Source organism: Cheilinus undulatus, linkage group 1, assembly GCF_018320785.1.
Source record: "Cheilinus undulatus linkage group 1, ASM1832078v1, whole genome shotgun sequence".
NCBI classification, from domain to species: Eukaryota; Metazoa; Chordata; class Actinopteri; order Labriformes; family Labridae; genus Cheilinus; species Cheilinus undulatus.
In genome coordinates, this window is record NC_054865.1 from 29,065,646 (window position 1) to 29,078,926 (window position 13,281).

Consider the following 13,281-nt stretch of genomic DNA (forward strand, 5'->3'; position numbering starts at 1 on the left):
GACTGATCTGTTAAATTGTGTTTGAATTCAAAAGCACTGACCGGGAGATGGCTCATTTCCAAATAGTATCATTGCTTTACACTTTATGATTGTTCTCAGTATATATAATCCTTTGATGGTTAAGCTTGCCAGCTTTACACTTTAGCTAACCCTGCCCTGAGCTATTTGTTATGAGACGTGGCCATAGCTGGCCAAACATCAAGTGGCTTTATCAGGCTGAATTTTTTTTTACAATTTAATGAGCAACCAAGATAGTGAAAAAACACATTTATGTAAAGCATTGGCTGCATATGTTTTTCACTGTCTCTGATTCAGCTAAACATAGCATTATAAATATGCAAGTATTTTATTCTTACAAATCATTGAGGTTACTTTGGAAATGCTTGGATAAGTAAAGAATCAGAAAACACTTTGTTCATCGTTAATAAAGCATTATTAACCAATTATAGACTTTTACAGACAATTATGACACTTTATTGATGCTTTATTGGTCATTTTTAGATGATTTACTTAGTAAAATGTAATTTCTATACCCAATCATAGATTTTTCATTGATGTATTTGAAAAGCACTAGTCAAGAATTAGAAGGGGGTCAATTTTGGGTTGGGCGAGGGTATGGGTTTGGGTTATTATGCTTTATTTTTATACATTAATTAAGGATGTGCATGATTAGCCACCTGAATGGTTTAATTTCACTATCAAATTTACCAGGGCAAGATTAACAAGTCGGCTAAACTGGTCACTAGGGGTGTGAATCCCCCCTTCTCAAAACATTTTGATTCAAATCTCGATTCAAAGGCTACGATTTGATTCACTGAAGATTCATTAAAATATCCGGTCTGATTTTCTCTGGTTGATGCGATTCGAAAACACATCTTCAGGAGGTAAGATATGTGTTCCTGCTGTATCTGGTTCAATTAAAAAAAAAATTAAGAAAAACACTTCAGCAATTGGCCTGCCCCCTAACCTTATGGTGAACTATGGCCAGAGACAGCTACCTGACTCTGTGCCAGAGCAGAGAGACAGAAGTTGAGGATTAAATTTACTGTTTATGTGTTATGATGCTTTCAATGATCCATAGGCCATCATGGCTGATAGATTTGGGTAATTAACATTACAGTGAACAAAATCATGTAACTGGCTGTTAATTTTCGATGAAAGCATTGGCTAACTACAGACTGCACTGCTAGGGGATTTTATATCATTGTAGCTTTAGGTGGGTGGAGTAATTCCCCATAGTGAACGGGGGCGTGGTTGGGCACTATAGTTTCTCTGCCCAAATTAAACCAAGCCAGGAAAGAGGTGAATATTTCTAACAGTCTAAGTCCAAAGTTCAGTGACACAAATATCTCAGTGTTTTCACACGTTTACAGCAACTGTATTCAAATGTATCCCATGTGTTGAGACACAAATTTCCAATTTCACTTAACAGGGACATTAAGCTTTACTGATGCTCTTCTAAGGTATCAATAAACCTTTTTTTTAATTTCTTTCTATAAATGAAATTTTAATAATTAACACTGCCCTTAAGACCATGACCTAAGTATTTACTAATGTTTTATTAATGCTAAACATGTGTAGTTATTGTAAAGTGTACCATTACTTTAATACTAGCATACAATGCAGCTTTATGCCATGCTATGAAGCAGAGAAATAAAAATGTAAGCTTTTCTATAGCCCCCAAAGGCTCAATCTCTATCACAATCATTACTGGGAGCATTTATGCATCTGCACACAAATTGGCTTTTTGATGTAAAAGTTGCTCGCAACTCTGGAGTGCCTAATGAATGAAGTTGAAAGACACACAGCACACTGGAGAGATTGCTGCTCATTTGGAAACATCATTAGGGTAAAACAAATCTGCTTTACTAAAAGCCTGAGATTCTTGTTGGAGTTGCTCATCTGTTCCAGCTCAGCCCAGAAGCTTTTTCTGGCAGCCAGAACATATATAGAATACGCTGGCATTGTTTGCACATAAAGCTATTAGTTCCTCATTATTAAGTGTAAGAAACTACTCCCTTTTGGAAATATGATGGCATATTAGAGCTCCCATGAAAGAGGATGCATACATTGCCAAGAAAGATTGAGATCTTTAAGTTGTACGTATACGAAAAACTGAGCTCAGAATATTCAAGTTTATCCAAGCTGAGAATGTTGGCACTGACAGGCTCAGTGAAGTACTTCCAGTTGTGCTTTAACTTTAGTCATGGCAAATCACTAAAGGTTGAATGGTAATTTAGCTATTTGTAGACCCGGTATGTAAAAGATAAAAGATGGCAGAGTGCTTTAAATTGTTGTAATTGAGGTGCCCCAATCCCAATCACGTGCATCAGATTGGAGCCGATATGAGCATTTTCAAATTTACTGGAGATAGGCAATTTGATCTAATCAGCACAGCCAATCATTTACACCAGCAGTCATAAATGGAGCACAATTTGTGGCAGGCTGTAAACGTGTGAGTCAGACAACAAAGCAGCAACAGCAAAATTAGCAATCCCGTGGCTAAAATGACAGCAGTATGGAAATACTTAAAGCTTCAGAGCGGAGGCCAAAAATGCTAATCAGGACATTCCAAGTTGTAAACATGCAAAATAAAAACATCTCAGGTGCTTTCCAGAAGGAAAGGCAACATAAAGATGGATTCAAAATAATCTAGTGGTGCTATAGTTTCTACCATCTACCAGTAGAAGTGAAATTGTGAAATTGTCACCTTAGCAAAATGTACATGGAGATTGATGCTATGATATTGGATGGGTATAAATTCATGATTTAAAAATCTAAAAAATGTCAAGATTTTATTCTCATAAATTTATGGATCAGTGTTGTAGAGAACAGTTCCAGATCGTTAATACATTTACAGAAACCTCTTTTAGCTTAGGTATGCATATTTTGACTTGATCTTTCTTCCTTCCAGAACTCTGAGTAAATATTTCTTTGATTTCCTGTAGCTTAAGTAATAGACCCCATGTGTTACGGGGACTTTCCACATCTTCCCTCCCCCTCAGAGAGTTCTGAGGTACAGTACCCCCCTCCTTTGTTTCCCCTATTCTGTCCTGGAGGCACACCAACACCCCCCCTACCAGCAGCCCCTCTATGAGGTCACCACCGCCATTACCAAACACCACACGCCTCATGAGCCAGCCCTCTTTCATATAGCAGAGAACTCCCCACAAAAACACAGACGGTTCTGTGTGTGCTCCCTCTGCACATTGGCAGGGCTCGCTCTTGCTCAACACCTGGTTTCAATAACCAAACAAGTTGGAAAGATGAATCTTGCATCCACTCTGCTTTGTTTGTAAACTGAAAAAGATGGTAGATTGAAGCAGCTGCTTCAGTCTGATTACCTCAAATAATATGAAATACAAATATTAGCAAAATGATACTCTTGAGGGTTGGTGTGCGTATTTCAGATTCATATGTCCAGTGGTAACAAAAACAGAAATACCTTAGAGTGGACGAATTCTAAATCTGAATCTAATGTCTCCTGAAGATATTAGGATTTTGACTAACTTCCTGAACAAGGAAACAACTAAAGAATAGATGACGTAGGTAGATAAAACTTGAAAAAAAAAAAGCATACTGTACCTCTCTGCTCTGGCCGGTACACACTCCCAACACTCATACTGGGGTTCTCAATGGCAGAGTTAGGGGAATTTCTGACTGGAGGGATGGGCTGCTGGAATGGAGGCTGGGGTCTTCCAAATGGGGGAAACTGCTCATACTGAGGGCTCCTGACTTGTGGCTGTGGTTGTGCAGCTATTCCCGTCCTATCCACTGTCACAGGGGCACCCTGGTTGGGATCAGGAGCAGGAACAGCTGGAGCCGAGTCTTCATTGTAGAGACTGTGGGTGTATCTGTGGTCCAGACCATCTGTAAATGGTGGTTGGGCGGCACGTGCAGGAACCGCAGGATTGGGCCCGTAGCCATAAGACTGGTAGTAGCGGTAGCCATCGTCAGTAAAATCAGAGGGGGAACCCGGGAGAACCGGGGCAATGCCACCAACATACCCTCCCCCAGTGTACCCTCCACCAGCACCATATCCTCCACCACCATAGCCTCCACCAATAACCGGCCCAAAGGGCGGCTCATAGCTCCTCACTGGTCCTTCCACATAAGTAGGGTCATACGGTACTGGCTGGAAGGGAGGCTGCTGAGGAAATGGATTCTGTGGGTAGGATGGTACATTATAAGAAGAAGAAGAAAAGGAAGATGATGACGAAGAGCCTGTGGATGGCCTGAAGTGAGTGCTAGATGATTCCTGGAACTGGCCTCCACCTGTGCTGCCCGCAGCTTGTCTCCAGTTGTCAGGCACTTGTCCAAAACCAAAAGGATGCCTTGCCTGCCCCCGAACAGTATCAGAGGATCCTCTTGATGGAGCCTGCCGTCGCACATTTCCTCCTTGAGGTCTACGAGAGGATCGTGAACGAGAATCTGACACCACCACCCTCGGACCTCTGTCCTGTGTTCCTGCTCCAGCTGGAACATACTCAGCTCCACTGTTAAGCAAACTAAACACCCGACCATTGTTCTCCCACTGAATCACCTGCCTCCAAGGAGTGGCTGAAGCACCCTGGCCCCTACTTTGACTCTGCCCCTGAGTTTGTGCGGCGTCCTGAGCTTTCCCCGAGCCCAGCAGCAGGAATACCAAAGATGCCATGAAAATAGGCAGCATCCTGGCTCTGATGATGCCACAGCTCACCACACAGAAAAAAAAAACCTTCCCAGTCCAACAGCAGCTTAAACTCAAACCACCTGTAGCTCTGTCAATAAAACATGTGTATCCTCCCCCAGCGGGTTCAGCTTTGGAGTGAGCGTTGCGGCTGCTGCAGGATTGTAAAGTAAACCTGAGGTTGAGAGCATCTGCAGGTCTTCACTGCCAGCGGTAGAGGAGACTGAATCTGCATGCAGGATCAATCAAACACAGGAGTTAAAAAGTGGGCTTTAGGAGACCCACAGGTGGTGTTACTGTCTATTAGTGCTATGAGAGTATGTCCTGATATCTTGTCGGTCGGCTGCCTCGCCTGTCAGTAGACTGCGCATTGCTTCCTGCCTTCTGGGAAGAAGTGCCTGTGCACTGTACGACTGCAAGCTTCTATTTGCCTGATTGCTTACAATGGACTGTGAAAAAATCTCAAACTTTTTTAAGTCGAGGTCCCACATGGCCCTAGTGCTAGTGATGTTTCCTGGCCTGCTGCAGCCAGGGCTCCGTGAGGCTTCCAGAGTCAACATTACCATCTGCAAAGGCATTCAGACATGTAACACTTCTCACCTCGGATTGCTTGAATTCTTCTCTCATCCTGTACAAGCCAAGATAGGGAGAACATGACTTTTTATTTTTCCACTGGTCTTGTAAAGGCTGTTGTTTTCCTTTAAATCCTTGAAAAATATACAATAAATATTAGCAGATGTGTGAGAGCATGATTGGAAACAGGAAAGGTGATGCAGTCGACACAATAAACAACAGGCCGCTCTTATACAAACCCTAAAGTAAAAGATAACAAATTCCTGTTGAGGGGGAAAACATCATTTCTAGCAGCTCATTTGTTTGCACAATGAGTTGTCTGCTAATTTACAAAATGACTTCATATGAATGACGTGATGCTGCCCCTTTAACACAATTCTCTGTTTACATGTTGGATACATTCGCAAATTTGTTTTGTGTACCCCACCCAGAAAAAAATCAAACTGAGGTCAACTGGGAGAGTGTTCATAACCCTCCTCCCACCAAATGCACGCAAATGAACACACCACCTCTCTCCACCCCTTTCCCCAAGCTGCTTGTAGTCACTGAATTCACAAAAAAACATGCATGCACGCAGAGCTCCCCAGGACAACACTGTGTGTGCTGTTGTCTGTGAGAACTATCAAAGCACTGTTGCACTCTGAGACCTTCATTTACACAACTGTTCTGCAGGAAAAGTCATTAGTTAACACATGTATGTGGGATTTGAAACAGCCCGATTACTGCCTACATTCGTGGAGAGCATGCAAACAGAATCCGATTTCCTCTTGTTATCAAAGGCAGCTGTTTGCATGGTGTTTTTCTTTACATAAATTGCAGGCAATGACCAAAATTTGCCATGGACTAACGAAAGCACAGCATTCTTTACAGCATCACCTTTGAAACAGGATCCTGAAAAACACAAATGCAAAAATACTTATTAACATTTATTACCTCCTTACCAGGCAAATGATCACAGAATAGAAAATATAAAGTACAAGATTATGTACTATGGTCACTGAGAGAAGTATCAGGGTAAACTACTGATGTCTACATACATGCACTATGCTACATAGCTAAATAACCCACTAATATAAGGGTGGCTACTTAAATGAAGCATTTTAGGAGCATCATACTGTCAGCCTGTTTTTGATATGCATTTCACTTGAATACAATATTAAGACTTCATTTTCTTTGTCTGATTACAAGATAGCTATCATTTCTCAGGTCAACAAGAACCCTCCAACACTTTTACTTACTCTTTTAAGATGTGGGGGATTTTTGTCTTAGTGTGCTATCTTTTTGCTATCAAACCTCGTGAAGGGTTTTATCTGTTCGTCCTTTACCTATACCGCTCATCCTGTTTTGGGTGGCAGAGGGATTTGAGCTGATCCCAGTTATCATCTGGAGAGCGGTGGGCTACACTCTGGACTGGTTGCCAGTCAATCACAGTTCTGATATATTGAAACCAAGGTTACTGTAGTCAAGGCCGCTAAGAAGGGGGGATAAAGGGGATGGACAGGGGGAGATATGGGGCCCAGCCAAACAGGGAGCCCATGGAGGTCAGAGAAAACATGTTCCAATGTAAAGTTAAGCTGTGATAACCGTATTTTATATTTAACCTAAATAACAGCCACTCTTATCAAAGCAATAAAAAATAAGTTGAATTTATTCACTCATGTTGTAGTACAGTGTGGCCTTTTTTTGAAATGCAAACCCCGTTTTCATGAAACAGAATAACCTTTGGATTAGTAATGTTAGTAATCATTTGGAAAGCAATTTTAACCTTCAAGGCTAAGCTATGATGTGAATAAATGTAAGGATATCAGGATATAGAGTTGAAGGAACTGAAATAACTAAGAGACAATTAATAAATTAATTGCAAAAGAGCTGAAAACTGAAAAAAAGGGTTGTGAGTTGCAAAAAAATGTCTGGAAAAAGTGGTGAAAAGGGATTACAGAGTAGTAAATGTGGGTTTAAAGTGGAGAATAGAATGACAGCAGCAAAAATGGGCTAAGAAAGGTAAAAAGGAACAAAAAGATGTTAAAAATAAGGTGAAAAGCTGTTAAATGTGGCAAAAAAATATGCAGAAAGTGGGAAAAGGGGTTTAAAGAGACAAAGTGGGAAAACTGCAGCAAAATGGGAAAAGTAAGACAAAAAGAGGCAATCATGGGTGGGAAAAAATGGGTAAAAAATTGGTTGAAAAATACCACAACTGATTAAAAGTGGAAAAAATATGTCAAAAGAGGCAAGATGGGTGGAAGGTGGCATCAGTGGCTTAAAGAGGTAAAAAAAAAAAAAAAGAAAAAAGAAAAAAGCTGCTGAAATGTGTTTAAAGTGGCAAAAAGTGGCAACACTGGGTGGAAACAGTAATGAAAAGACATCCAAAAGTGGCATAAGCAAGTGATTTGAACATCAGGACCCAGTACCAGTTTGAGTACTTTTCAGCTCCAGAATAAAATAACTGTTAGCCAGGATGCTAGCACCAATGCTACTGATCCAACTCACATGCACTGATATCAACAAATCACATGCCGTTTTTCAGGGGCCCAGCCAATTCTGGGGTCAGGTCTGATTATATCAACCCAAACTAACTAAATGATTAAAACTAAAATGTAAAAGACATTTTAGTTGACTGAAACTAAACTTTACAATAATAAAAAAACTAACTTAAACCTAATTATGTGCTTAAAAAAATGTACTAACATAAAATTAAATGTGATGAATTAATGTAGCCCTTTTTAACAGAATTGAACCACATATCTTTCTTTTTTCTCAAAGAATTATTTTGGGCCTTTTTATGTCTTCTTTTATAGAGAAGGACAGTGGAAGGGAAACAGGGATGAGAGAGTTGGGGAGAGACATGAGGGAAAGGAGCCGCATGCCAGACCTGAACACAGACTGCTCGCACACATGGGATGTAACCCAACCATTAGGCCATCCACAACAGTTTTTTTTTATTAGAAGAACAAAAAAAAAGAAAGCCTGTCATGATGGACCAATGCCCTGAGTTGGGTGTGCCCACTATATTATGTTTTGTCACTTTATTTGGCTCTTAGTAAATGGGATGGAGAAACCATCCATCCAATCATCAAGAGTGTTTTTCAAGGGTTCATCCCCTCCCAAACACAGACTTTGGGTGGTTGGCCTGGTGGGAGACATATCTCATGCACCACAGCATGAACCACAGAAATACTCTGTGAGGAAAATATCAGCTACAAAATATATGTAAAATATATTGAGTTATCTATTTTTTATCAGATGTTTGCAAACTACTTACTTTATACCCTAAGTGTATAGCCAGCCACAATGTGCCACATCATCCTACACATCATCCTTCCAATGTGAAGACAATCATATTGTGTATTGTCGCCAGCAGACGCAAGACCCCATGCAGATCTGGTACTCATACCCGATTGTGAGGAAAGACCATGCATGCATGGGGAGAGCAGGCAAACTCCACACAGAAGGGCCCTGTCCCATGGGAGTTTGATAGAAAGCTTCTTGATGTAAAGCTGCAGTTCTCACCACAGCTCCTTTAAAGGAAAATAAAATAAAGAAATTCCTTGAGGAAGGACACAGTACCAGGTTTTTCTGAGTTCAAATTGTCCTGCATTGTACATTGCTTTTTTAAGTTTTTTTTTTTTTTTTTCTGTCATGTCTTTCTCCTGCATTCTTAAACATGCTCTATGGATTGTAAGTGGTCATATTAAGCTTGAGGGTATTTTGTTCTTAATTACAGATTGAGCCCAGGGGATTTTCCTCAGAAACAAGCATTACTGCTTTAAAGATACCGACGAACTCCGAGCCCCAGACAGATTTGAAATCCTGTCATTGAGACATTCCACAGAGATTAGTCTAAGTTGCAAGGCAAAGTTGTTTTTTTTTGTTTTGTTTTGTTTTTTTTAATGTGTGTGTGTGACTGCTGTGCAAGTCTCCTGTCTGCTGGAAACACCTTGTACCCTGTGAAGTTCAGTCAAAGAACACATTGATCTGAGTGACTATGCAGCTCAGGAGGAAAGACCAAGAAGGAGGCATCCTGCTGAGCTGCACTGAATCACAGCTAGGGACGCTCTTGTACACCTAGAACTACAGTCGTCCTCTGAGTCCAGGTAAATAAAAGATGGAAAGTCTCATTTCTGATCTAAGAACATTGGTGCGTTAATCTAGAATTATGTTAGAAGCAATAATATTCAGTAATTCAGCATCAGTTAAAAAAATGTGTTTGGAACCAAATGTACGCTGGTTTTGTGTGCTTTAAAGGAGGACCCAGGGGTGTTGCATCATGTTGCATCTACTCAGGCTGCCTTTACCTGAAAAGAGGGACAAAGCATCTTTCTAATTGAACTCATAAAGTGTAAATATTTTAATTAGCTGAGAACCCACATTTATTCCTCTCTGAAAAGATTCCTCTTCACCATGGAAACAAGTTTTCACAGTGAAAATTTTATGTTAATTTTGACAGCTAACAACAAAAAATATCCCATAAGAAGGAGTGATTCAATAATTATGGGGGAAGAATCTCTCACACAGGAAAAAAATCTTTGCAGCTGTCAGATGTTGCAAGGGTTGGATTTTGCAATACACTTATTTGATCCCTCCTTATTCAAAGGGGGAATTGTCTGTTCTACAATTGAAAGACAGATGAAGAACATGCAGACAAGCTGGGAAAGTCATATCTGCTGCTGGGGTAGAACAGCTCCTATCCTGCATTCATACTGCAACTGCCTTAAAGGATTCATAATGGAACAAAGCAGCCATGGTTCAGCAGACATACTGTTCAAAACCAAGACTTCTGTGATGGTGAAATTTGTGTATTCAATGTCTGACATGGTGATAAACCACTTCCTGGAGTCAGTTAAGAATTTGACACATTCAGCATTTTGTTTTCCTGCAGCTTCCCTCCCCATCTGTAATCTGCTGGAGAAACATTAAAAGATTGCTGTGGCTGCATTTTCTGTGGAAGATTTCCAACTATTTTGCAAATGATTTTTTGGGGTCATGGTGAGGATTATTTTTATCACCATAATGAAATCCAAATGACAAGGAATGTGTCTTTATTGTCTGGAAGCAATTATTTGATCCGTATTGTTGGTGTTAAAATAGGTCAGTTGAATTATTCAAACACTGCTGCAGTAAAATGAGTTTATCAGCACATTGAAAGCATTTCTAGTGCAGACATTTGGTTCACCATCTTGTAGCTCAGTTAAAACATACACAGACATACTGTATATATGTAGATCCCAAGTTAAAAAGCACTTTATTTTTAAGTCTTAAAAGAGGTGGCGACACTCAATGATAAACCGCTTCTGTAGTTTGATGATAGGTGTTAACTCCACAGGAACGCATCAGATCCCGTGTCTTTCATCTGTTTTACTCTCACATTAAGTAATTACTTTGATTCACAATCCTAACTTCCATTTCCCCATAGCTGAGACAACAGCTGAGGTTGGCGGATGCAAGCACATTTGGTCATACCGTTGGAGCAGTCAGCCTTTGAAGTACCCACCTGCTTTCCATTAATTTCATTTTCATTCAAGGAGTGTAATCAGGCACCTGCACTCTGTTCTTGGCTAAGTGTCAGACACCACAAAACTGAAACCATAAAAACAGCTTTAATCGCAGGATCGTTTTAATATTCTTCTAAGCACGACATGGAACTGAACCTCATGATCTTTTGTTTTTATAAAGCAACCAAGAGAACAATTATTACTCACCCCAAGTGTCATGTAGTAAAGTGTAATTTTTCTTTGAGCATATTTGTAATGTCTTAAAATGTGATTACGCAGCGGCAGGACTCTGTTATGAGGTCTTAAGTGCATGCTGTGACTCTGTGTAAGTTCAACATTACAAGATGGGGAAAAGCCAAGAAGCCTGCAGCTGAAAAGATTAAGATCTTGTTAGAAAACACCACATGCTTTACAGTACGCATTAAAGCAATGAATGTCATGTTGCATGTTCCAAGCTAAACCCTCCAAATGTTATTTTTTATTTACTATCATGTTTGAGCACTAGCTTCTAACTCCCTTTGCACATAGTAATATGTAAGCATCAAGATTGACTTGATTGTTCACAGTGGGAGCGCTTCGACTCACTTTATCTGCTTACATCTTAAGACTTTTCTGGTAAACCACTGGATCATTAAGGAACAGAAAATGTAAAGACACAATGCATGATAGTGATAGGAATTTTAGCTCTTTTCAGTCATCCAGCTCATTTGCCTCACCTCAGCAAGAAGAGCCGGCTCTGTTGGCTACCACACACCGTTTCATTTGGCCTGCCAAATTTTAGCAACATCAACATGTATGATTTACAGTTGCTAGAAAAAGTATGTGAACCCTTTGAGATTTCTTGGATTTCTGCATAAATTGGTCATCAAATGTGCTCTGATCCTCATCTAATTCACAACAATAGACAAACACAGTCTGCTTAAACTAATACTGCACAAAAATTATATGTTTTCATGTTTTTATTGAACAAAACATGTAAACATTCACAGTGCAGGGTGGAAAAAGTATGTGAACCCCTAGGCTAATGACTTCTCCAAGAGCTAATTGGAGCCAGGAGTCAGCCAACCTGGAGTCCAATCAATGTGATGAGATTGGATGTGTTGGTTAAAGCTGCCCTGCCCTATAAAAAATACACACCAGTTTTGAGTTTGCTCTTCTCAAGAAGCATTGCCTGATGTGAACCATGCCTGGCACAAAAGAGCTCTCAGAAGACCTAGGATCAAAAATTGTTAACTTGCATGAAGCTGGAAAGGGTTACAAAAGTATTTCTAAATGCCTTGATGTTCATGTGTCCACGGTAAGACAGATTGTCTACAAATGGAGAAGGTTCAGCACTGTTGCTACTCTCCCTAGGTGTGGTTGTCCTGTAAAGATGACTGCAAGAGCACAGCGCTGAATGCTTTATGAGGTGGGGAAGAATCCTTGAGTATCAGCTAAAGACTTACAGAAACCTCTGGCACATGCTGACATTTGTGTTGACAAATCTACAATAAGTAAAACATTAAACAAGAATGGCATTCATGGGAGGACACCACAGAGGAAGCCACTGCTGTCCAAAAAAAACATTGCTGCACATTTGAAGTTTACAAAAGAGCACCTGGATGTTCCACAGCACTACTAGCAAAATATTCTGTCCATAGATGAAACCAAAGTTGAGTTGTTTGGAAGGAACACACAATGCTATATGTGGAGAAAAAAAGGCACAGCACACCAACATCAAAACCTCATCCCAACTGTGAAATATGGTGGAGGGGCCATCATGGTTTGGGGCTGCTTTGCTGCCTCAGGGCCTGGATGGATTGCTGTCATTGATGGAAAAATTAAGTCCCAATTTTATCAAAACGTTTTACAGGAAAACTTAAGACCATCTGTCCGCCAACTGAAGCTTAACAGAGGATGGGTGATGCAACAGGACAACAACCCAAAGCATAGAAGTAAATCAACAACAGAATGGCTTCAACAGAAGAAAATATGCCTTCTGGAGTGGCCCAGTCAGAGTCCTGACCTCAACTCGATTGAGATGCTGTGGCATGACCTCAAGAGAGCGATGCACACAAGACATCCGAATAATATTGCTGAACTGAAACAGTTTTGTAAAGAGGAATGGTCCAAAATTCCTCCTGAACGTTGTGCAAGTCTGATCTGCAACTACAGGAAATGTTTGGTTGAGGTTATTGCTGCCAAAGGAGGGTCAACCAGTTATTAGCCTAGGGGTTCACATACTTTTTCCAACCTGCACTGTGATGGTTACATGTTTTGTTCAATAAAAACATGAAAACATATCATTTTTTGTGCAGTATTAGTTTAAGTAGACTGTGTTTGTCTATTGTTGTGAATTAAATGAGGATCAGAACACATTTGATGACCAACTGATGCAGAAATCCAAGAAATCTCAAAGGGTTCACATACTTTTTCTAGCGACTGTATATTTGTGTCGTTATTTTAGTCCTTCATTACTTTTTTGAATAATTAAATCTTTTATATTAAGTTTCAAAACATATTGTCTCCCCACAACACCTTGTGGGCCAGAAGAAATTTAGGGGGAGCTCT

The 13,281-nt window shown here is 40.2% G+C and overlaps 1 protein-coding gene across 1 annotated transcript in view; it reads right to left on the bottom strand.

Moving 5' to 3' along the window:
• The window catches only part of loxl1 (lysyl oxidase-like 1), a 31,039-nt gene extending 25,955 nt beyond the window's left edge, over window positions 1-5,084 (bottom strand). Inside the window, exon 1 of the mRNA XM_041786525.1 lies at window positions 3,586-5,084. Coding sequence (XP_041642459.1) covers window positions 3,586-4,672 — 1,087 coding nt within the window. The 5' untranslated portion in view covers window positions 4,673-5,084. The remainder of the gene's footprint in view (window positions 1-3,585) is intronic.
• Window positions 5,085-13,281: the final 8,197 nt, after the last annotated feature.